At 41.1% G+C, this 21,277-nt stretch overlaps 1 protein-coding gene across 8 annotated transcripts; it reads right to left on the bottom strand.

Annotated features, from left to right (window-relative positions):
- Positions 1-522: 522 nt before the first annotated feature.
- On the bottom strand, positions 523-20,865 carry ago4 (argonaute RISC component 4). 8 transcript variants are annotated; one of them, XM_086279087.1, is made up of 21 exons: positions 20,617-20,865; positions 13,462-13,633; positions 13,223-13,343; positions 12,313-12,494; positions 11,790-11,926; positions 10,178-10,312; positions 9,503-9,590; positions 9,192-9,339; positions 8,559-8,678; positions 8,117-8,278; positions 6,369-6,443; positions 4,408-4,449; positions 3,428-3,561; positions 2,792-2,976; positions 2,537-2,696; positions 2,128-2,299; positions 1,828-1,971; positions 1,581-1,715; positions 1,394-1,495; positions 971-1,170; positions 523-685 (listed from the first exon to the last, which is right to left on the bottom strand). In XM_086279087.1, exons 1-21 carry the CDS (start codon positions 20,843-20,845, stop codon positions 577-579), a joined length of 2,952 nt encoding a protein of 983 aa, XP_086135213.1. In that variant the 5' UTR covers positions 20,846-20,865; the 3' UTR covers positions 523-576. The 8 variants fall into 8 exon arrangements, with proteins under 8 accessions (XP_086135213.1, XP_086135214.1, XP_086135215.1 ...); XM_086279088.1 differs by having other exon boundaries at positions 8,150-8,278; XM_086279089.1 differs by lacking the exon at positions 4,408-4,449.
- Positions 20,866-21,277: the final 412 nt, after the last annotated feature.

The raw sequence follows: 21,277 nt of genomic DNA, 5'->3' as shown, positions 1-21,277 counted from the left end.
CTCCCCACCACCCGATAAACCCAAGACCTTGTGACAGATTTTGCCCAAAAGGGCTTTGAGGTAAAAGTAGATAAGAGTCCTGCTTAGCTGGGAGAGCTAAAGAGCTGTGCGGGCACAGTTTGCGCCTGCCCACTCTCTCGCTCAGTGTATCTTACAAACACATGAGTACAGACATTCAAATAGAAAAAACAAAAACAAACGCAAAATAATGGCTCAACTCGTAGATGTGTGTATGGTTTGTTTTTGTTTTTTCGCGTTTTTCTCTTTTGTGCATTGTAAACCCCTGTGGGTTCGCAGTGCTGGATTGCTGGTTAAAAGGGCGGCTCGATTGGGAACGCTGGTTGGAAATTGTTCCATGAAACAGAGCCTGCTGGACGTTGGGATGTAGATGAATCCCCCTCCACGAGCCGCTTTGGTGCAGATTCAGAAAATGTAGAGTGAGTATGAAGAAAAGACTACAAGGAGAGAGGGAAGAAGGAAAACGGGGAATGGGGCAGATGGATTTAAAAAGAAAAAAAAAAATATATATATATATATATGGGGTAGATCCACAAGTGGACTGGCTGACAGGCTAGTTCAGGCAAAGTACATGGTGTGCTGGGTATCATAGTGGATTTGAACTGCCTTTGCCAATGCCTGGGGGTCTCGGCCATTACTCTGGCCTGAGACGTGGCTGCCTTCGGCGCTGCAAGACAAAAAAGTAGTGTCAGTACGGTTTTCCTTTCTGTACCATCAATACCGATTAGAAAGCCATTTAATAATTTAGCTTTTAGGTGCTTTAGAGTTTTAAACTAATAGGTTAAAGTGAGTTGATGCACAGACTTCTATATTAAAAACCAATTTAAAAAAAAGTTTTACATTAGAACTTAAACAATGTGGTTAATTTGAAAGGTTTTAGAAACATCTTAAACACTCATTTATGTTTTATCTGATAATGACATTGTTGTAGTTACATACGAGGCTCCCTTACCTGTCATGGTCTTTGTCCACCAGGTGGTAGCGGGCTCGGAAAGCCACCAACCTGGCATAGTAGGCTGGGGCCGGGATGGAAACTGAGCGTGTGCAGCGAACATAGGTGTGACACAGCTGGTAGGTAAGGAGCTGCAGTTCATCGGCCGTGAAACAGTTGTCATCCCACAAGACGTGGTAGTGGGAGGGGCGACTGGTTCCCTGAAAGAGAAAGCAATGCAACAATGTCAATACTGCATTACAACTTCATGAAATGACTTCCTGCTCTATTCCAGCTCACTCACAACTGCAGATTTGCCTGGAATCTGTTTGTTGCTCTAATCTTTGTCCACCCTCCCAATGCTCTGGAAGCTATTCCACTGCAAAAAGTTAATAACCTGGACACAAATTTCACTCATTTTCCTTTATTATCATGTAAGCTCACCTGGATCCCAGCATGGCTGCACAGGTAGAAATCAAATTCGGACGGGTGTGTGATGGTGCTGTCCACTGTGGTGCCAGCTGGAACGTTACCACTCTTCCCAACCTGCAAGGGGTCATAAAGTCAGACTTAGGGAACAGATTGACCAATAGATATCCCTTAAATGCACACATCTGGGTAAACTGCTAACCCTCTCAGCTTTGTCAGAGCAGAAGAGACGAGTATGGTGACGTTTCTGGACCACAATGTAGGTAATGCCAGGCCTGTAATCCTCCTCCAGACTGATGCAGGCCTTCCTGATGGCTATCAGCTCGGGCCATGCTACCTGAAATACCAAAAATAATTTAATGAATTTACACAAAACTCAAAGGTGTTTGATTTTACATATCATTCTGTTAGCTTTATGGTTTGTAATTTCTACATGCTGCCAGTATTACCTGTTTCATTTGTCCCTCTGATACACCACCACGATAATAGATGATGCGTGTGGGCTTGAAGCGTGTCGACTTGTAAAACTGGATTAGCAGTTCTCTGACCATGTTGGTAAGGTCTTGGATAACTTCCTGGCTGAAGAGCTGCTCCTGAAGATGCAAAACAAATCTGGAGTTAGTACAGGAAAGTATTAAAAAGTGAGCAAACTTTGGTTTAATGGACGTGAGCTGGGTCATACTGAGGTAAAACATTAGATCTGTTTTATAAAGACCATCTGTGTCAGTTTCAAGCACATCTGTAGTTACCTGGGACATGTCTTGTCGAGACGTCTGGACTCGCACCGTGGCGCAGTACCGGCTTGGGTGGCCATCCATGCTTCCCACCACTGCTGCGATGGATGGTTTTTTCCCGTCACCCGCTGGAGGATGTGTGACATCAGCACCCAGGAAGATGACAGGCTGCTGGAACACAGAGGGCCTGAAAAAAAACAAATAGGAGTATGCTTCATTTTTAATTTCATACTGCATAAACAGCACTAATACTGTAACAGTATAATTAATAATCCTCGCATGTTTGCAAAAAAAAAAAAAAAAAAGTCTTTCTGTCCCACATGATTACCAAGGAAGATTTCATTTTCCAGAGAACATTTAAACAATCTTCACCATTCAAGAGAAGAAATTGCATCTCTGTGACCAAATTAGAATTCTTTCTGACCTCTGATGAGGCACCAAGACATTGTTGATGCCTCCTAGCTTGGCATTAATCTTGAGGCAGAGGTTGGAGAGGGTCTGAGGGGAAGTCTTCACCACGTTCTTCACTTGCACGCACTGGGTGGCCATACCGAGGAGGGTGTCTCCCACCCGCTTTACCTCAGCTGCACAAGACAACCAACATGACCAAGATTACAGTCACAATATTGTTTAATCCATATAAGAAAGAAGAAAATAAAAATGAAGAAAAGTTCCTTACCGTAGACCGGTGTTTTGCCAGGAAGGATTACCACAATCAGCTGCAGACCAACGTAAGACATCTTAAGGTGTTTAAACATGGGCTCCACGCTATCAGCTCCTTGGGCATATTTACAGAAACAAGGCTGGCCTTGAATGGGCATCCCAGCATCCTTTGAAATTTTTCGCAGCTGGTCAGTGAAGCTCCTGTTAAAACCCCAGAGTTTATTATAAATCAGTCCCTTATCCAATTCAAGGTCGTGGGCAATTCCCATCTACTGCTGTGAAAAACCGCTTGCATATAAATATTCTCGATTTGTAGTTTAGAGTTAGTAGTAATGGCAACATGTTATATCAATGATCGTTAACATCATATAGACATACAAAGCTTTAAAATCGTTGCACTCTTCAGAATCTGGGTTTTCTCATGCTGCACCCAAACAGTGATGATGCCGTTTGGGGGGGGGGGGGGGGATTTGAGCAGCTTAGTCTAAAGAGTTGGAGTATTAAAAGTGAGTTCTCATTTACAGAACTTAGTTTCATATTTTTGTGCACAGAATTAAATCCAGACATTTCACTGTAACACTGAGTGTTTAATATAAGCGTAAATGTTAGATATTTCTTTAAAATGTTGCACTAACAGCTGTTAAAAGCTTACTTGAGCAGGTCCTCACGACATTGTTTTTGTGGAGCGAAGCAGGCCACAGCCCAGACCTTGATCTCTATGCCAGCGTAGAACTGCTTGCCCCTCATGTCCCACACGCCCTGATTGGGCGTCGCCACTGTTTTATTCTGCGGAGAGAGCCCCTACACTCTTAGTCAACCCTGCAGTTGGATGAGCCAATACAAAAGCTGCAACAATTACAAGCAAACAAAGCATTAACCCTCTGAAGTCCAATCATCCTTAAGGTTAACACTAACCCTATGTTGAAGAGGGGAAAAAATAAATAAAAAAATAAAATAAAAAAAATAAAAAATAGGACTTTGTTTTGTAAAAATGTGTAAAAAAAAGTTTGTGTGTATGAGAATTTTGTCCACTGGTTGCCAAAACATGTGAAAACATTTTTTTTTTTAATCTAAAAATGTAAAAATGAGATAGGGTTAGAGTTATATGCACACTGACCACTCAAAAAATAAGGGAACACTTCAAAATTACACATTGGCACTCAAATGACATTTCGGAGCCAAAATCTTTCACTGTGTAAGTTGTTGAGAACATGAGGATGTAACAGTCAGTGAAAAATATAATTTATTCCCTTTAAGGGCTTAGATAGATCAAATATAAGATTTTCAAAGTGTTCCCTTAATTTTCTTTATCCACAGCCTTTGACCTCAGAGGGTTAACACACAGCTGAACATGCCTGTAAACACTGTACATTGGCTAGGAACACTGTACAAGTGTTAAAAGGCTTAAATGTTTGATACCTCAATACCAGTTTTACCATTGCTTATAGAGGGGGGGGGGGGGGGGGAGTGTTAACACATGACATTTATTTTGGCATCACCAGACTTGTGTAAGAAAAAAAAAAGTCTCAGTTTTGAAGGCTGCAGTCAACCGAACAAAGTCCTGGCCGACTGAAGTATACCTACTCTTCAACCAAGTGTTTGGGGCAGTGGGTGTGGTGGGATACGCTTTACCTCTACATTTAGTAAGTCTGCCACAGCTGCTTGCATTTTATCCTAAATGAATTTGAAACAGACATAGAAAGTCATTATTTGCAACATATTCACTCTGTAATGGTTCACTTTTAGCTAAAATCTGGGAAACTGTCAGTTTAGATAGGAGCAGGAAGCCCATCCAAATTGGTCTGGGTCCATCCTTGCTGCCTCTGACAGATGATGGGGCTGTTGAAACAGTGGTCAAGTACAGATACATAGTTAAATATCTTCCTTCTTTTATGCTAAAGCTCAATGTGTTAAAGGCAAATGTTGAGACACTGTAGTACAGACTAGTTAACCATTTCTAAAGATATCATGCTGTTGAGCTGTGACATGCAAATTACTGACAAATTTAATGAGTTTAACTTAATGTGGCTACAACTGTAACAACATCAGTTGGTTTGCTGCCAATTCTGAGTACAAGTTCAACAAGTTGATTCACCAATTAAAGCTAGCAGTATCTAGGTTTGCCTTGAAGTCACCAGGGCTGGGTGAGTCCATAGTTGTGGTGTGGGGGGTGTTTCTGAGGTAGATTGTTACCCTGCTGCCAAAAATAATGACTTGGTCCCTCAAAGGCTAGTGCCAATTTGGTCAGTCATGTAAACGTATTGCGCGCAAAAAAATATAAATAGATTTAAAAAAATAATAATAAAATCAGAACTTTTGATTCTTTTTAAATTGCCAAGAAATAACCGGTTTTCTTATATTGCTTCATGTCAGGGGTCCTAATGAGTAATATGAGTATAATGAGTATTGCATCCACTTAAAGAGACACCGAGCACTTCCAGTTTCAGTTGGGTTGCGACTGGAAATTCAAAGGGAAGCTTTCAATTAAGTTAATAAGATTTGCCAAAGGCCATTAGGAGCTTTGTTCTTCAAACTGAGTGGCCACATGGAACTTCAGTCGAATGCCAAAAGTTTAGTGGTTCTCCATCTCTTTTCAACACAACCTGAAAAATGTATTTAAAAAAAAAAAAGAAGATAAAAATACATATTTACAGGTTGTTCAGACTAATAAAAACTTCAGCGCATATTACACAGAAAAAAGGCGGCACGATTATATCACATTGAATAGAATGAAATGTGCGCATTTCATTCATACAAAGTGATCACAGAAATTGGAAAAAAGCTTTCTGTATGCATTAAGGGCACTTATGCTAGAAGCTGATTAGACTCAATATCCCAGCAGGCAAATGGCCAAATCATTCAGTGTTCTTTCAGGATCTTGGGTTTATGACGCAATGTATAGTTGAGGCAGTCAGAAGTGGATTTAAGCTTGGCACAGGTACTCCCCCCCCCTCCCAAATGAGAATATGCCTCTTTTTTTTTTTTATAAAAAGTTTAAAAAAGGCGCCAGAGAACTCTACGAGAAAGCTGGCCAAAGACTGAGCCAATATTTCCCCACAGGGATGATTAAAATTTAATCTTATCTTAGCAGAATCATTGCACACTGCCAGTGAGTGGCGAGTTTTAATCCAGCCCCTGTAGTATTTATATTAACCTTCTAATTTTCATATGAAAAATAGATTCACATTCACTCCACAGGCACAAACAGTGGAAGTGAAGACTAATTTTACTTTATTCCTGCATGGATAAGAGTCTTATCGTCTTCCGGTTGGCAGCATTTCCATTACCCCCCACCTTTACACACAATCCTTGAATCCCAATTCAGCCTCACATGCCTTCCCAGGCAATAGTCAAGATATTGAAGGCGAATAACTTATTGCTATATGGCTATTTATTAAATTCCTTATTTTAGCTAGGTAGATGCAAATGATGCCATCTAGCATCACAGATCCTAACAGAGCGGTAAACAAATTGAACATATCCAGGCTTTCATTGCATTAGCTGACTTGACACAACCTAAAACACCAGTCAGAGATAACAAATATCCCGACGGTGGGTATCAACTTTGTTAACTCAGGGTTTTTGCGCCTCACATAAAAGGGGTCGTTTGATGGGTCATTTGACTCTTCCTCTGCACAAAGTGGATCAGCTGAAGCACTGTCTGAAATCTATAAAGAACAAAAGAAATAAGTGAAATGACACACTTGCTACACATGACAGTAATGTGGGAGAAAACTGCTAACCTTGTGATGTGATCACCACAAGTGCACAGAGTGCTAAAATGTATAACCTCAAGTTGATTTTAACCACTCAGTGCATTGTTACTGCAGCCATTTACTTCTAAAAAGGCAGCTGCACATTAGAGTTCAGAAACTTTAACATGCATACATCTAAACAGCCACATTTGACTGTCTTAACCTTTAAAAAAAAAAAAAAAAAAGAACAAAAGAACAAAAAAAAGATGTGGAAAAATCACTTTGATTTGTGAAATCAAAGTGAAATTGAAACAGCTGAATGTTCTGTGATTAACAGCCTACAAATGTGGCTGATTATTTTAACTACTCCAATAGCAGCTAATGGAACAGATTCATTCAGTGGTGTTGGTTAAGGCACAACTTAAAGCATAATTTATGGTCGAGCAAATATGTCCGTCTGTGTAGACGTTACCACTCGTACAGCGGGGGAGAGGGGCTTTCACTCACTGCAGATGGGCTCCCATGCAGTTCTCCAAAATTCAACTGCACGTCGCTGGAAGCAGATGCTGTATGCCACTGCCAATGCCGACTGCTTGACAAGTGAGCCGGAATAGAGAAGTGAGCGACAGCGGAGTTCACTGGGAAAAACCGCAAAACAACAACATTTTGCTCTATATTCATGCTGTACTTTTTTTAATTAAAGACAAAGCATGAAGAGTACCGACAGTGGCTGCAGTGGAAACTTCATGTTTAACACTCAGTTTCACTTTAGCAGTTTGTATGTTGTAACTTCGCTCTTCTCCACTACTGGCTGACGGACCAACAACAGCACAAGCAAGAGTGGCCCGCAGACCGGCTGTACCACATACTTTGTACACTGCTTCCATACACAGAGCCCTCTGCAGGCAGATGGGCCATCCCCAGACCGCCCGCTGTCTGTGAACACGCTCTCCCTGCTGAACCATAAATTCTGCTTCAGTTGCTTATATACACTGTGTTCCTCCAGGAAACAATCAGTTACAGGATACAGCAAAAAGATGACAAAATGAAGATTTAAAACCAAAACTAAATGCTTCTAGCCAGGTCAAAAGAGCCACCTTTGTGACACTAAAAACTGACTTTAGGCTTCTCAACTTTAGATCCTCAAATGGCTGATTTGAAATTCAGTGGGCATATCTCAGTGGTCCACAGGCTCCTCATCTCATTTCTTCCACTTACAAAAAGCAGTCAATGCAATATCATTTAGATCTTTACATCCTGAAGCTGTCTTAATGAGGGGAAGAATATGCAAAAGGAGACACTTAATAGACATCTGAGATGCACCACAGGATTATAACATGGGAAAGGTCCAGGTCTTACAAGTGTGCATATGTTAAAGCCGACTACTGTATCACCTATACTTCCAGTTTAATGTATATGTAATGGGTATACTATTCAGCATGTACTCAAGTCATTAATCACTTTGGATATTTTAATTTAACTGTATTTACAAGATTATAATCATCTCAATCCTTAGCTGTAAAACCTCTGCAAACCTGGAACATCCCCATGTCACAGCATTCACTCTGAAGCCCCGTCCCACGCCCACCCTGTGCATTCCCAACGGGCTTGCGCCCTGAGAATGCAGTCCCCTGCCCAGTACTCACCCTGCCACAGTCCCTCCCTGTGTCTGTACTCACCCGGCCCCCATACTGTAGCATGGGCGCTGGGAGGACACGCCCTGTCACCTCTGTCATGTCATTATGCACAACAATGCCAAATTCCTTCAGGTAAGGGTCGGGGCCCCCGACCATGCTGTTACTTTTGACCTGAGAAAGAGAAAGGAAGACCAGTTCACAGGAATCACAATACAATCAACCTGCCAGGGACTGGCATTTGAAAATGTACAGATAAATCTAGTATACTGACAATGACAACTGTGTTCATTGTCCCTTTTAAATAAATACACTCAAGTCAGACACTCAAATTTCTAATTTTCCTTTAGACATGGTTGGGTTTGAAGCAGTTGCTATAACTAAGCAAACAATTAAAAATACAGCATGATGATCCAGCCCCCAATGCCTCCTCAAACAGGGAACCAACTCTCACCAATCTGCTGATCTCTTCCTGTCTGTCGGGGGCTGAACGAGCTGTAGCTTTAATCATGGTTGATGTCTGGTTGTCGGTCAGTTTCTTGATACAGCGCTGGCCTGCTACTATGTTACAGACCTGCAGGAGGAGGAATGGGCATTTCATTAATTAAACAAAAATCAGATAAGAGGAGCAGCAGTGGGCAATCTGAAAAGGAAAAAATGTCACAACTTTTTATTAATTTTATTATTATTATGGGGCAGGGATAGCTCAGTAGGTAAAGTGGTCGCCCCATGATCGGAAGGTCGGCGGTTCAAATCCACTTAACGGCTACCCTGAGGTACCCCTGAGCAAGGTACCGTCCCTACACACTGCTCCCCGGGCGCCTGCTTAGTGGGCTGCCCACTGCTTCACTGAGTGAATGGGTCAAATGCAGAGAAAAACAAGTAATTTCCCCATGGGGATCAATAAAGTATCCATCATTATTATTATTATTATTATTATTATTATTATTATTATTATTATTATTATTATTATTATTATTATTATTATTAAAGGTATACTGCGTGAGAACATTTTCCATCTCCCCCCCCCCCCCCTCCAAACAAAAAAAAAAAAAAAAAAAAAAAAAAAAGGGGGGGGGTTTCTCACCTCTAGGGGAAGGTAGGTGTGCTTCTGTTCCTGTCCTACTTGCAAACAGGGTAAGTGTGGATACTTGAGCTGTAGATTGTACTTCTGCTTGAAATACTGAGCTACTGTGCACTCCATGGCCTGGCCGTTCTCAAGCTGTAAGGGGAACCTGTGCATAAATGGAAAATGTGTGCAAGCCACATTGAAGTCTCCGTGAGTATGAATAAATAAGAAAATGTTTGCCTAGTTTAATTTTACATTTACAACACTTATATGACTTTGGTACACTTTACTACAGTGCCTTTGCTGATGAGTGCAGGATTGCTACTTACGTCTGATGGCTGGCAGGTCGGCGCGTGACATTGCAAACTCGATACTTCCTCTTCATCTGACCACAGTGTGTGACCTCAACTTTCAAACCTGTTTAACAACACACCAAGAATAATTGCAATGTCTGGATAAAAAAAAAATAAATAAAATGTAAAACACATTACTGTGTTTGCCTTTAGCAGGTTTAGCAGTCTGGTTTTTTGAGGCCATAATATCAATGCTGACACTCCAGCTAGCTATGCCTTTTCTTTAGACAGAAAAGTGTGCTTATACAAGCCCCACAGAGGCTAGAGAAGTGAAGAACAAAAAAAAAAAAAAGTTTAATTTCAAGTTTAACTATCTGGTTCTGAATTTCAACAAAAACATGTCAGCAGCTTCTGCTCTTTGTTGTGCAACTACCAGTTACAACATGTGAGGCTAAAGAAAGATCAAAACTGGTCAAAGAAATGTTTCTGTATTTTTGCTTAAAGAGAAAGTACTTTGATTTCCGCCAGTTGATTTAGATATAGCAGGACTGCATGACCCAGTTACCAGAGTGGATTTCTTTGTAACTTTTTATGGAGTGCGGAAGAGTTAAAGAGTCTAAAGTCATTCATAACGTGATAATGTGTGTCACTGACCTCCCCGGTCTGGCAGATTCTAAGCTCTTAATTCAGTTGGTGGTTGTGAGTGCTCACCTCTTATTTCCTTGGTGAACTTGACACGTTGTGAGTCAGTCAGTGGTTTGGTCTGTTCATTGATGTTTTGTATATCAAGCACCTCGCACATGAACTCGATCACAGGCTGAGCACGGTAGAAAGCAGTAGCTGAGACTGTTAAGGAAAAAAGAAAGTTATTCAACTGGTTTTATAAATCAGTAACTGAGGAAAAATGAATAGCAGTCAATACAGAAAAGCAAAGATGAACGAACCAATTAAAAATCCGGACCCGACAGAAATTTCTTTGTCAACTTCGCTATTTAAAGACCAAACACATAACAGCCTTGTGTGCTTCTGTGAACCAATACCTTGAGCTGTACTTTACAGGTGCAAAAGTTCAATGGAGATACTTGTGTTTAGGGCACCTTTCACTTTTACCCTTAATTATCTACCTTTATTTACCTTTTCAGATTCATATTATAAACACAACATGATTTGTAATGCATCTTATAAAGCAATATATTATGATGCTTTGCTAACATACTGAAACTTCATATGAATTTCATTGTAATACTTACGACTGTTTCCGCCCAATCATTTCTTTACAAGTTTTTACTAAAGAAAGTCAGTGTTTCTAGTCTAATGGGAGTCATGACACTGTACGAAATATTAAAGAAAGTATTCTAGTTGTAAGCACTTTCTTATTTCATTAGGCACATCTTGCTAGTACTGTGGTGGACCCCGTTTTTAATTCAGAACTGTTAATTCTTGGTGGCAAAGATTCAACAAGGTGCTGGAAATATTCCTGCAGCATTTTCATCCATAGTGACATGATAGCATTGCACAGTTGCAATTTGTCACTGCATCACATCTTTCTATTGGGGATTGGACTGAGACCCACTAACTGAGGCCATTTGAGTACAGTCAACTCATTGTCATGTTCAAGAAATCAGTTTAATGCAAGATTCGAACTCTCATTCAACTGTCACGGCAGAAATTAAGATTGATTGATCAAAGCAACATTTTTCCAATCTTTTGTACAGCTTCAGCAAACCTGTGTGAACTGCAACCTCAGTTTCCTGCTCTCAGCTGACAAGAGTGGCACGGTGTGGGTTTTTTTGGCTGCTGTAGCCCATCAGCTTCAAACTTTGAAGTGCACTTCCTGCTCTTGTTTGATAACAAGTGGTTATTTGAGTTACTGTTGCCTTCCTCAGCTCAAAGTAGTCTGGCAATTTTCCTTTTACCTCTGGTATCAACAAGACATTTTCACCCAGAGAACTGCCATTCGCTGGATATTTTCTCTTTCAGACCATTTGCTGTAAAACTAGAGATGGTTGTGTGGGAACATCACAGTAGATGAGCAGTTTCAGAAATACTCAGATCAACCCGTCAGGCACCAATAACCATGCCACGTTCACTCATGCTTGTCACTTTTCTCCATTCAGACACTGAACTTCAAGAGGTACTCTTGACCATGTGTACATGCCTAACTGCAGTGATATGCTGTCAAGATTGGCCAGTTAGATATTTGCTTCAATTGGCAGTTAACTGGGTGGCCAGTGAGCATCCTTACATCACATAAAAATCTCATTTTGGATGTTTTCAAATCAATAAAATTTCAAATCATAGCTGCAGAAAAATCTGTTTGTACCATCGATGTTGAGCATCATGTTCCACATGGCAGGACGGACAGACTGATGGAAACCAAACCACACCTCCCTGCCTCCACCAAGAGGATGGTAGTAACCCTCCGGAGGAGAGAAAAACGATCGCCCCACTGGAGTGTACCTGTGTGTAACCGAAAAACAAATTTTAGGTTTTATATTATCTAATTTTTGTATTTATTAACAAACCAGATGTTCACTTAACCATTAAGGTATATTTTTAAAACATGCAATAAAAAAAAAATCCAGACGCATTAGTCTGAAAGACAAAAGTGGGCATATGAGCATGCTAATAACTGCTCTATTGATCTGGATATTCGTAGTACAATGAATTCTTGATATGTTTAAGTCCTTCTCTTCTAAATACATCTGTGTTTACATTACTAAGTTATAACAGCTTTCAGGGAAAATTTAAGCCATTATTCTGACATTAGATTACATCAACAACACTGCAGAAAAGACGTGAATAAGCTGGTGATGCGTTTGTAAGTCATGGGTGAAAAGCCGTACCTCATGGAAGGCAGATGCCTTGTGATGACATCCAGAGCCTGAACGGAGTCCTCTGGCACCTCGTTAAGGTGACCCGACAGGGCTTCCAGCAGCATCTGAAGACTCACCACAGAAACCCACTGCAAGGACACCTTGAACGTCTGATCTTTCCCCTCACCAGGTAGGGTGACCTCCAGATCCACCTGAGGGCAGAAGAGGGCCAAGAATGATGAAAACAAAAGCTCAGCGAAGGGACATTGGTTGTAGAATGTGTGACAAGGGGTGATCAAAAAACCCAGAAATGCAAAACAAAGAATGTAATCATTTTTTGGATTACAAATAGATGAGCTAGAGTCACCAATGAAGAATCAAGGGGTATAAACCAGACAAAAACTGAAGGAAAGGACTTTAAGTTACCAAAATAAAGCAAATGAAATGTCAGTAAGTCATAAAAATGGCACCAAAACACTTTTTTAACTGGTCATGCAGATATTAGTAACCCACTTTGTATTACTGAGATCTCATTTCCACATATACTGGCCAGATACAAACAGATTAAATTATTGGAGTGAAATTTATTGTTTCCTTTAAACATAAATTTTCATCATCAGGCTTTTTTGTCAGCTTAAATTACATAGTCGATGAAATATGAATGCCTGCATACTGCATTTTCTATTAGAGGTCCTATCTAAAAGACCCCTCAGACCAGCACAGATCGCATTCCTGTTCCAGACTTTCCTAGAAATCCAGTTGGAAACCTTTCACTCAATTATGTAGTCTGCCTCCTTAAGCTGAGCCAGTAACCCATTTAATACGCCTGCCATTTCCTTCTTAAAATATGATCTACAATCACTGAGGTATGCCATTAAATACAAAACTTATCCCTTTATGGTGCATTAGAGCTGACAGTTTATGTGCCTGAAATACCAACCCTGTCCCTCCCTATTGGCAGTGGATGTGCTGTGTACATGTTCCTCTTCCCATCATAGCCAGGCTGTCGGTCACCAAAAATCTGCATCTTGAAATGCCGGACCATGGTATCCACCACCTCCCTACAGAAGCGAGGTCCAACAGGATAGTCAGGGCACATAATCAACATTCAGAGACATTTAGGCAGTCTGGTTGCAAAAGCAACAGATCAAAACGATCAGTATCTTCATGAATCTTTACCTGTTAACCCTTCGTGGTCGTTTCTCAGGCTTGATCTCAATATCATAGTGATAGACATCAATCTTGGGAATCTGCACCTGGAAGTGGTTGGCAAGGAGCCGGATGGGTTTCCCCACCGTGCCAAGGCCGGGACGCCGTGGAGGCTGAAACAGAGAGGTAGGGGCGGGCGGGCCTGAAAGGAAAAGAGTAATAATTTGCAACACAATAACAATAAATTGATTCCCTAACGTCCACATTTGAGACAAGTCTCATTTTAAACTTCGCATAAAGCACATTTGGCATTTAACTGTTTATAAAAGGTGGTGACAGCTTGTTTAGCTTGCCATTAAATGTCATGTCTGATGGATGAATGTGCACTGCGCAACGCCAAGCTCATTGGAAACTCTCATTAGTGACACCTGCTTGAATGCACTAAAATGGTCTCGAACCCTGAAGGGCACATGCATGCTTTGACTGATCCGTAACTCTGGCCCCTGACCTACATGGGTCAACAAGGGGCTGGCGAAACAATGACCTCCAATTATCCTTCAACCCGCCCACTGCTCCACCCAGACACACAGGGTGCCCACCCTTTACGCCGAGACAAAGACAGCGCTCTTCTCAGACAAACAGCAGTGGGACCATATGGAGGGGTGCCATGCGGACAGTCTGGGATTACCGTTACAGTCCGCATCCAACTCCCATACATACAGAAACGTACATATACACAATTTACGCTAGTACATGAGCCTCAATTTTAATCATAAAAGCCGCAAGTACCGAGGAACACAATATATGCACATATACGTGCACAAGACCTCAAGCTTCCTGTTACAGTGAACCCAATAATGATTCATCTCTCAAATATCAACACTACTGATTTGCATCAACACGGGAGGAAGGAGGGAATGTGGTGCTTATTCTGTCAAAATCATCAGCTGATATGGCTAGCCAAGCATTACTTGGCACAAGAGCGCCTAAAAGGCTTAAAAATCAAATATCCTAATACAACTCTCTACAGGAGGGGAAAAAAGCTTTTGAATGCTTTAGCCAAACTAAAGCATGCACAAAATTTAAGCACTTAAAAGGAAATATATATACTTATGTGTAAATATAATAAGTGCTGGTAGCACCAAATGTTGCCTAATGCTTTTGTCAACTGCCAGCTAAGGGACTGCGGGGGTCCTCCTAAACTCCGTGCACCCACACGCTCCAGTTAACAACTGAAGCGTGAGAGCACAGACAACTGAGACCCTCCCCATCGCTTCCTAAAAACACGCTTCCCAACATGCCCTCATCTAGCCTGCGCACCCCAGATCACCCTCCTCCTCCCTCCTCTATTCTACCCACTCCTCCTCCATCACATGAACAAGCCATTAGTTCTTATGAAACATTATGTTTGACGATACGTGCTCAAGTAAGAAGCCATTTGTTGCACGTCTGCTTTTCTCTGCCACGATCTGGAAATACTCTGATGAGTCATTTAAATTTGTCCTACTGGCCTTGTTACAGATAGCAACAAAAGGCATACCAAATGTTCCACATTATGCTTGAAGCTACACGTCTCTGCATATGTTGTACTCATCATTTGTGTTGGTGTATGTCACAACTTACAGGCAGGATAATTTGCTTATGTAACATTTTGTCTCCAACGTGGGATTTTGTCACACTTGATCCTTCAGTTCTGCAAAACCAACACCTTTGATGCAGCTGTGTTTTACTAGGGAAGGAATAGTCCTCATTGAGGTACTTTTATTCATTGCTGCCTTATACTATCATTTGGCAGCTCCAGCTTTTCAGATTTGTTGATGCATATATTCTAAAGTCAAACCAATGTAATAAAGTACAACTTTTGTAATTTAAAACAGAAAAATATGAATGACTTGGCAGAAGTAAAAATGGATTTGGTGAATCTTATATAGCACTTTTCTACTCTGACTAACCCAAAAACTCTATGCTCTATATAAACGCTATCTAACAATCACACACATTCACTGTCCGATGGACACATTGGAGAGCAACTTGGGTTAGCATTTTGCCCAAGGACATTTGGCATGCAGACTGGAGGGATCGAACCAACAACCTTCCAATTAGCAGATGACCTGCTCTAACACCTAAGCTACAGCCAACCCAAAGACATTGTAAGGCATGTACAATAATTCCTTTAATGCAACAAGTAATAATGACACATTATAACAAACACAGCAATAGAAAATGGGCCCATTTGCCAAATTATTTTAGTGCAGGCTTAGCATGGACTAAATTTCAGCATTCAGCCATCTGCATAAATAATCCACTTTGTGTCTATGCAGCTAACAGACGACCTGCAATCAACTGCAAAAACAGCTTCTATTTCGTCTACCTTTGTGCATATGCGCAGATACCTTTGCACACAGATTTCTTTTGTTTTCAGCCCACTGTGTGAAAGTAGCAGAAAGTGTTTTTAGTATAGACATGATGCACAGCAACTTTGAGGGCTTCCTCTTCCACCAAAAACAGAGCTGTGCCTATATTTAGCCTCCTCAGCTGCTACATTACTACACTTAGAAATGTGTCTCAATGTGAAATGCCTAAAGTCATCCTTCCTCCACAACCACTCTTCTCTCCACTAACACCCCCCCCAACTTGACCCAACATGAACTTTAAAATTGTAAAATATGAAAAGCACCCAGCACGAGATAGAAACTGATAGTTTTGTCTGACCAACTGTCTAAAGCGCAGCTATTTTCCAAGTACTTGTAATCCAATAACTAACAACTTATAGCAAATCTGAGTGTAACTGCTGGCTTTGCTGCCACAGGCAAGAAAAATATAGATCTACTTTTAAATTTAAACATAAATAATTAAGTTAGTATTGGATGACAATCCTAAAGTAAATCCGTTGGGCATGTTTCTTTGCCTTTAGACAATAATTCTGATGGCAAAGGAACCAAGCGGGACAGGCAAACAAAAAACAAAAAACAAAAAAAAAAAAAAAACAAGTATTGGATGACAATCCAGGCGACTGAACATTATACAAAACTTAAGCCACACATGTGGATAACACATTTCACTTTAAAGAACTTCTAAGTAAACATGGTCTTGTATTTTGTGAATGTCATAAGCTCATTCTCAGTAACAGCACTTTCAACTGCACAAGGGGTCGCCACAGTGGGCAGCTCCAAATGTTTGATTTGGCAGTTTTTACACCAGACGCCCATCCTGACACAACCCCGACGGGATCCGTCTTTCCTCCTGGGATCACACTGGGGTATCTCTCTCTTGTCTGGCAAATATGTAAACCACTACACTATGGAGCTACGAGGCACAGTTTCAATAAAAAAAAAAACAACCCAATATTTAATACAGAGCCTACATATTTTAGCAAACCTGTCAGCTGCACTAACACAAGACAGCAGTGACAATCTGCACAGGTCTTTTAATTCATTTTTTCAACCAGAACATTAATGAAGTACTTAAACAGTGCTGAATACCATATAAATAGCAGCTCTCACATTTACAGCGAGCTTCCTCCATAATTTGTGCTTCTGCTCCAAATGAGACAGAGTTGCATCTACTTTGAGTCACAGAGGAAGTGAAATTAACTTTCCCCCCTTACACACAAAATGACAGATGCACTAAAGGCAAACAAGCCTTCCTTTTCAAAACTTAAATCCAAACTGACCATAAACATTTCGGCCTCCCTATCTTACTGTAACACCCCACCCCCAACTCTTCACTGATCTAATTTAGACAAACCATTAGATCGTGTGCAGTGTACTCACACTTTCTGAGTAGGGTTTCCTACTAATGCACTGTAGAGCCTACTAATGCTATGCATGTCCCTGGTAACCACAGTGGAGCATAGACAGCTGGGCTTAAAGCTAAGCACGAGGATGATGGCTTGGCCCTGCGATGAGTCAGAGACTAAGAGCACCGAACAGGGAGTACACTGACGCCCACACCTGAAAATCACCCGGATTAAGGTACTACACCGAACAGGAGAAAGAGGAGATACATTAAGAAAGGCTTAGTGACCATTCACAATGTAGAAATATCCACACATCAGTGTAGAGATGTGCAGAAGAATCAGGCGAGCTGACTTAGATGATTTTAAATGTAACACAGGATGTCTTACTGACCATCTTTACCATTACGAATTAATGCATTTTCCAAATGGGATCTTATACTTCTACACTTCCTCTCAGTTTCACTCAGTGTCCTCCAGGCTTTTGTCTTTTCACTCATCTCTGCATACTCATGTTGTGTGACTCCACCACAATTTCGAGACAACAACAACCCAATTCAGAATTCTGTCACTGAATAGGCCACTCACTGCTGCATTTCACACCTCTAAGAACAGACAGTTGACCGTCTGCTTTACATCTTTCCTGTGTTTGAAGACATCCCCACCACTGAACAAGAGTATTGTTGAAGCACGACTAAACGGGAGACAGCAGACACACAGACTGGGCTACAAGACATTACTGTAACTGTAATTTAGAAGAGTTAAAAACTGCAACTAAGGCCGTCACAATATTAAAGCTTTGCGTTTATTTTGGTCATAAAGAAAAGAACGCGATTAGATATTAAGCATGTATAGAAATTTTGAAAAAGAGTCAAACTTATTTCTAATACATTCAGATTTACTTCACACCTGCACCGTGGCCAGTTTGCATTATATTAATATTATATTATTATTAATAATTCAATATTAATAAAGATTAAGCACTGCCTTTGAAAAGGGCAGCAAAGCTTTACAAACATGCCAAAAAGAGAAATTCTAGAGCAGTGTTCACAGATCATATTTATATTCATCACAAAAAATCTCATTGTTACATCTGCATCTATGAACGTGTAAACAAAGGCTTTGATAGAAAATCTCAATTCAAACTCCACAACCTAAACACTTGCTGTAGCAAAGTACACACAGCAGGCACAATAAGCAATCACTAATGTATAATAATAAATGCTGATTACTTGGGAGTCATTATTTCATTTCATTATGTGCAGCAATGATCCAAACACACCCCTGAAGGATAGATAGGATGCATTGTCCCCAATAAACCTGGACCCTCACAGCTTCTTTCATCCATTTAACATTTTCTGCAGGAGCACATTTCCTGTTTAAATAACACATCTAGTGCTTCCTAATGCCACTGCCTTTCTTCTGATTCTTGCGGGGAAATGTGTGGTCATTTAGAAAGTCAATAAATAAATAATAATAATAAACCATGTCAATGCTGTCGCATGAAGACTTTTCTGTTGAAAGATGCTTCGTTTATGAAAAGGCGCGTTTCCCACACACAAAAAAAGAACACAATGTCTCCAGTGGGGTGGGGGGGAATATGACCTAAACATATTTTGCAGCTTTGTGACAATAACACTGCATATTGGACTGATGACCGCACAGGTGCATGATTTGACTTCCCACTGCATGCCTTTATTGCATCAAAATACGTGCCTTTGTTATCATATAGGAGACTATAATGGAGCTGGCCTGCAGATCTGATCGATAAGAGCGCCATCCATCCCTGCTGTGCTCTCACGGGCGCATGGCTGCTGCCCAAGGAGAGGCGCGCAAACCGATGACCACCTCACATTAAAAAACCCCACAAAATCACCACATCTGCAGAGTAAACGTGTTTTGTTGGCATTCATTTTGTCTTCCCAAACCATCGCTGTCATCTTGGACGGGCGGGGAGGGGGGTGTAAGAGACGAGCTTGCCTGCTCCTGATGGCGATGCAGGCAGATTTATATGATTTAACTGAGAGGGGGATTTTGCAAAAACACGTTACATTCCGCCGTATTTCGACGCAAACGCGCAGTCCCCTTGAAACAATCGGGTCGTAAAGGCGTGAAACGCCGAATAAACACAGCGAAACCAAACAACGTAAACATAGCACGACGCGGAAGGAAGGAAGGTCCCAGTTAAATCCCCACTCACACAATGCCAGCCCCGACACGACGAGTAGAGCGTGCCTGACATAAATATAACCCTCGGACACGGCGGGAGAGTGGATAAAAACAACCCCCTCCGGTACTAACAGGAAGAGGAGCCCCCCTTGGTTCGATGTAATTAACGTACTACGAGTACGTACACAAACACGGGCTTGGGCCTCGGCTTGTTTTCCCGTCACAGCGAGGCCTCGCTGCAGCCACGGCCCCCAGTGAAGCGACGCATTTGCGCACACGCGCCCCACACACGGCTCGCGCTCACAGCTCCTCGCTCCGCTCTCGCTTTCTTAAAAATCCTTACCGGGTCCGAGCGCTTCCATGGCCGAGGCCTCTCTCTCCGTCTCTGTCCCGGCCTGGCGGCTCCGTACCGACGCTGAAATTGGGGGCGGTATCTCGAAGCTTGAAAGTGGCTAAATTTAAGAAACGGGAGTATAGATAGACGCGTGGACGACTGCTGACTGGGCTGACCTGAACTGAGCTACCGCCGCTGCCGATGCTGCTGACGGTTTAGATATGCGCATGCGTCGGTTACAAGTGGCAAAATACACCGTAGGCTACCGCAGAGATGCAAGCAGTTGTTTTTACTAGTTATACTCAAAATTTCTTTGTTTGTGAGTTAAAATTAAATACAGCTTAAACAATATAGCATCAATAAGTATAATAGCATTTTTACACTATACAAATTACCCTTGTATTCATTCATTTTTCTATTATATCTTCAATTCATTTTCTCATTCATTCGACGCCTGAACGTCTCCAGTGTGGGATTAATAAAGTTTCTGTCTGTAAGCAGAGTATATACTAAATATTTGTTACACCAAATAAAAAAGATCAAAGTTTCTTAATGCTTAATTGTGCTGTGAGACATCAAAACATTTAAAGCAAATCTTGTGTAAGTTTTTTTGTTTTGTTTTTTCAAACTGAGAAGCTTTTTAAGTGATACTTTCCAAGCAAGGTGCACATGCCCTGCTTTATTTTATCTGAATAAAGCAGAATAAAAGGTAGCAGCTTTTCATCAGTTTGTGTTTTTGTTATTTACTTGGATTATATCATAAGAAATCTTATTTTTTGAGAAGGGGTTAAGACCCCCAAACAGGTTGCTGTTCGAGTTTAAGATTTAAATTTGAATGTTTTTGTTTTTCCTTTGAAGATTTAGTTGGGACTTGTAGAAACATGGTCACAAAATAAAAATAAAGAAGAGAAACCCAAGGCAAGATATAAAATCTGGGCATCCTTACCTCTTCTAAATCCAAACCGGTCTTCATACCTCCTCCCTTTTCCGTTGCCTTGCTTTGGTAGTACATAACGCTCCAGGAACCGCCTTAAAATATAACCGTATTTTTTCTGCAACAACTCCCAGTTCATGGTTTCTGCTGTCAAGACGCTATAATTGGACGATACGCTCAATAACAGCCCCACACGATTCTCGCTCCGTGGTACCAGCTCGTTGCTCTTGGGCAGTACCATTGTTGCTACTCTACCTCCTCCAGTAGGATACCTCCACACTGAAATAAAAACCTGCGCTTAAACCCCTGCTATATACCTTTTTTCACCTGGACACGCATGCGCAGTTGTCTTAAGAAGTCACATCTGAAAAACTTTTGTGTCAATAAAACTGAAACAATATTAGAATGATAAAATGTTTTTTTTAAATGCTGTAAATTGGAAATAAAAACCTAATGGCCAAGTATGTGCATTCAAGAAGTAGGACTCCAGTTTGGTTCTTGCTCTCTGTGCAGTGGTTCAGAGTGCAAGATGTTGAAATAAATTCGCTTATTGGTAAGTACATTTGGAGTGGAACATTGTGTTAGTGTCAGTTGTTGATTGATCATTACGAATCATCTGTTCAACTATATAGCAGAGCTGAAAAAACTGATTAAAGAATCAATGTCGCTTGTT

Source organism: Aulonocara sp. 'chitande type north' Nkhata Bay, linkage group LG22 (assembly GCF_057382095.1).
Source record: "Aulonocara sp. 'chitande type north' Nkhata Bay isolate Kocher_YH1m ecotype deep benthic linkage group LG22, A_spYH_male_GT1.1, whole genome shotgun sequence".
NCBI classification, from domain to species: domain Eukaryota; kingdom Metazoa; phylum Chordata; class Actinopteri; order Cichliformes; family Cichlidae; genus Aulonocara; species Aulonocara sp. 'chitande type north' Nkhata Bay.
This window is presented reverse-complemented; position numbering and strand designations above follow the sequence as displayed.

What these genes read in the sequence shown, in the direction of transcription:
- ago4 (XM_086279087.1), bottom strand. Translation starts at nt 20,845, where the DNA reads ATGGTACTGCCCAAGAGCAACGAGCTGGTACCACGGAGCGAGAATCGT. An exon ending in AGGCATCTGCCTTCCATGAG is followed by an intron (nt 11,927 to 12,312) that starts GTACGGCTTTTC and finishes GGTTACACACAG; the next exon opens with GTACACTCCAGTGGGGCGAT. An exon ending in CAGAGGGACAAATGAAACAG is followed by an intron (nt 1,716 to 1,827) that starts GTAATACTGGCA and finishes TTGGTATTTCAG; the next exon opens with GTAGCATGGCCCGAGCTGAT.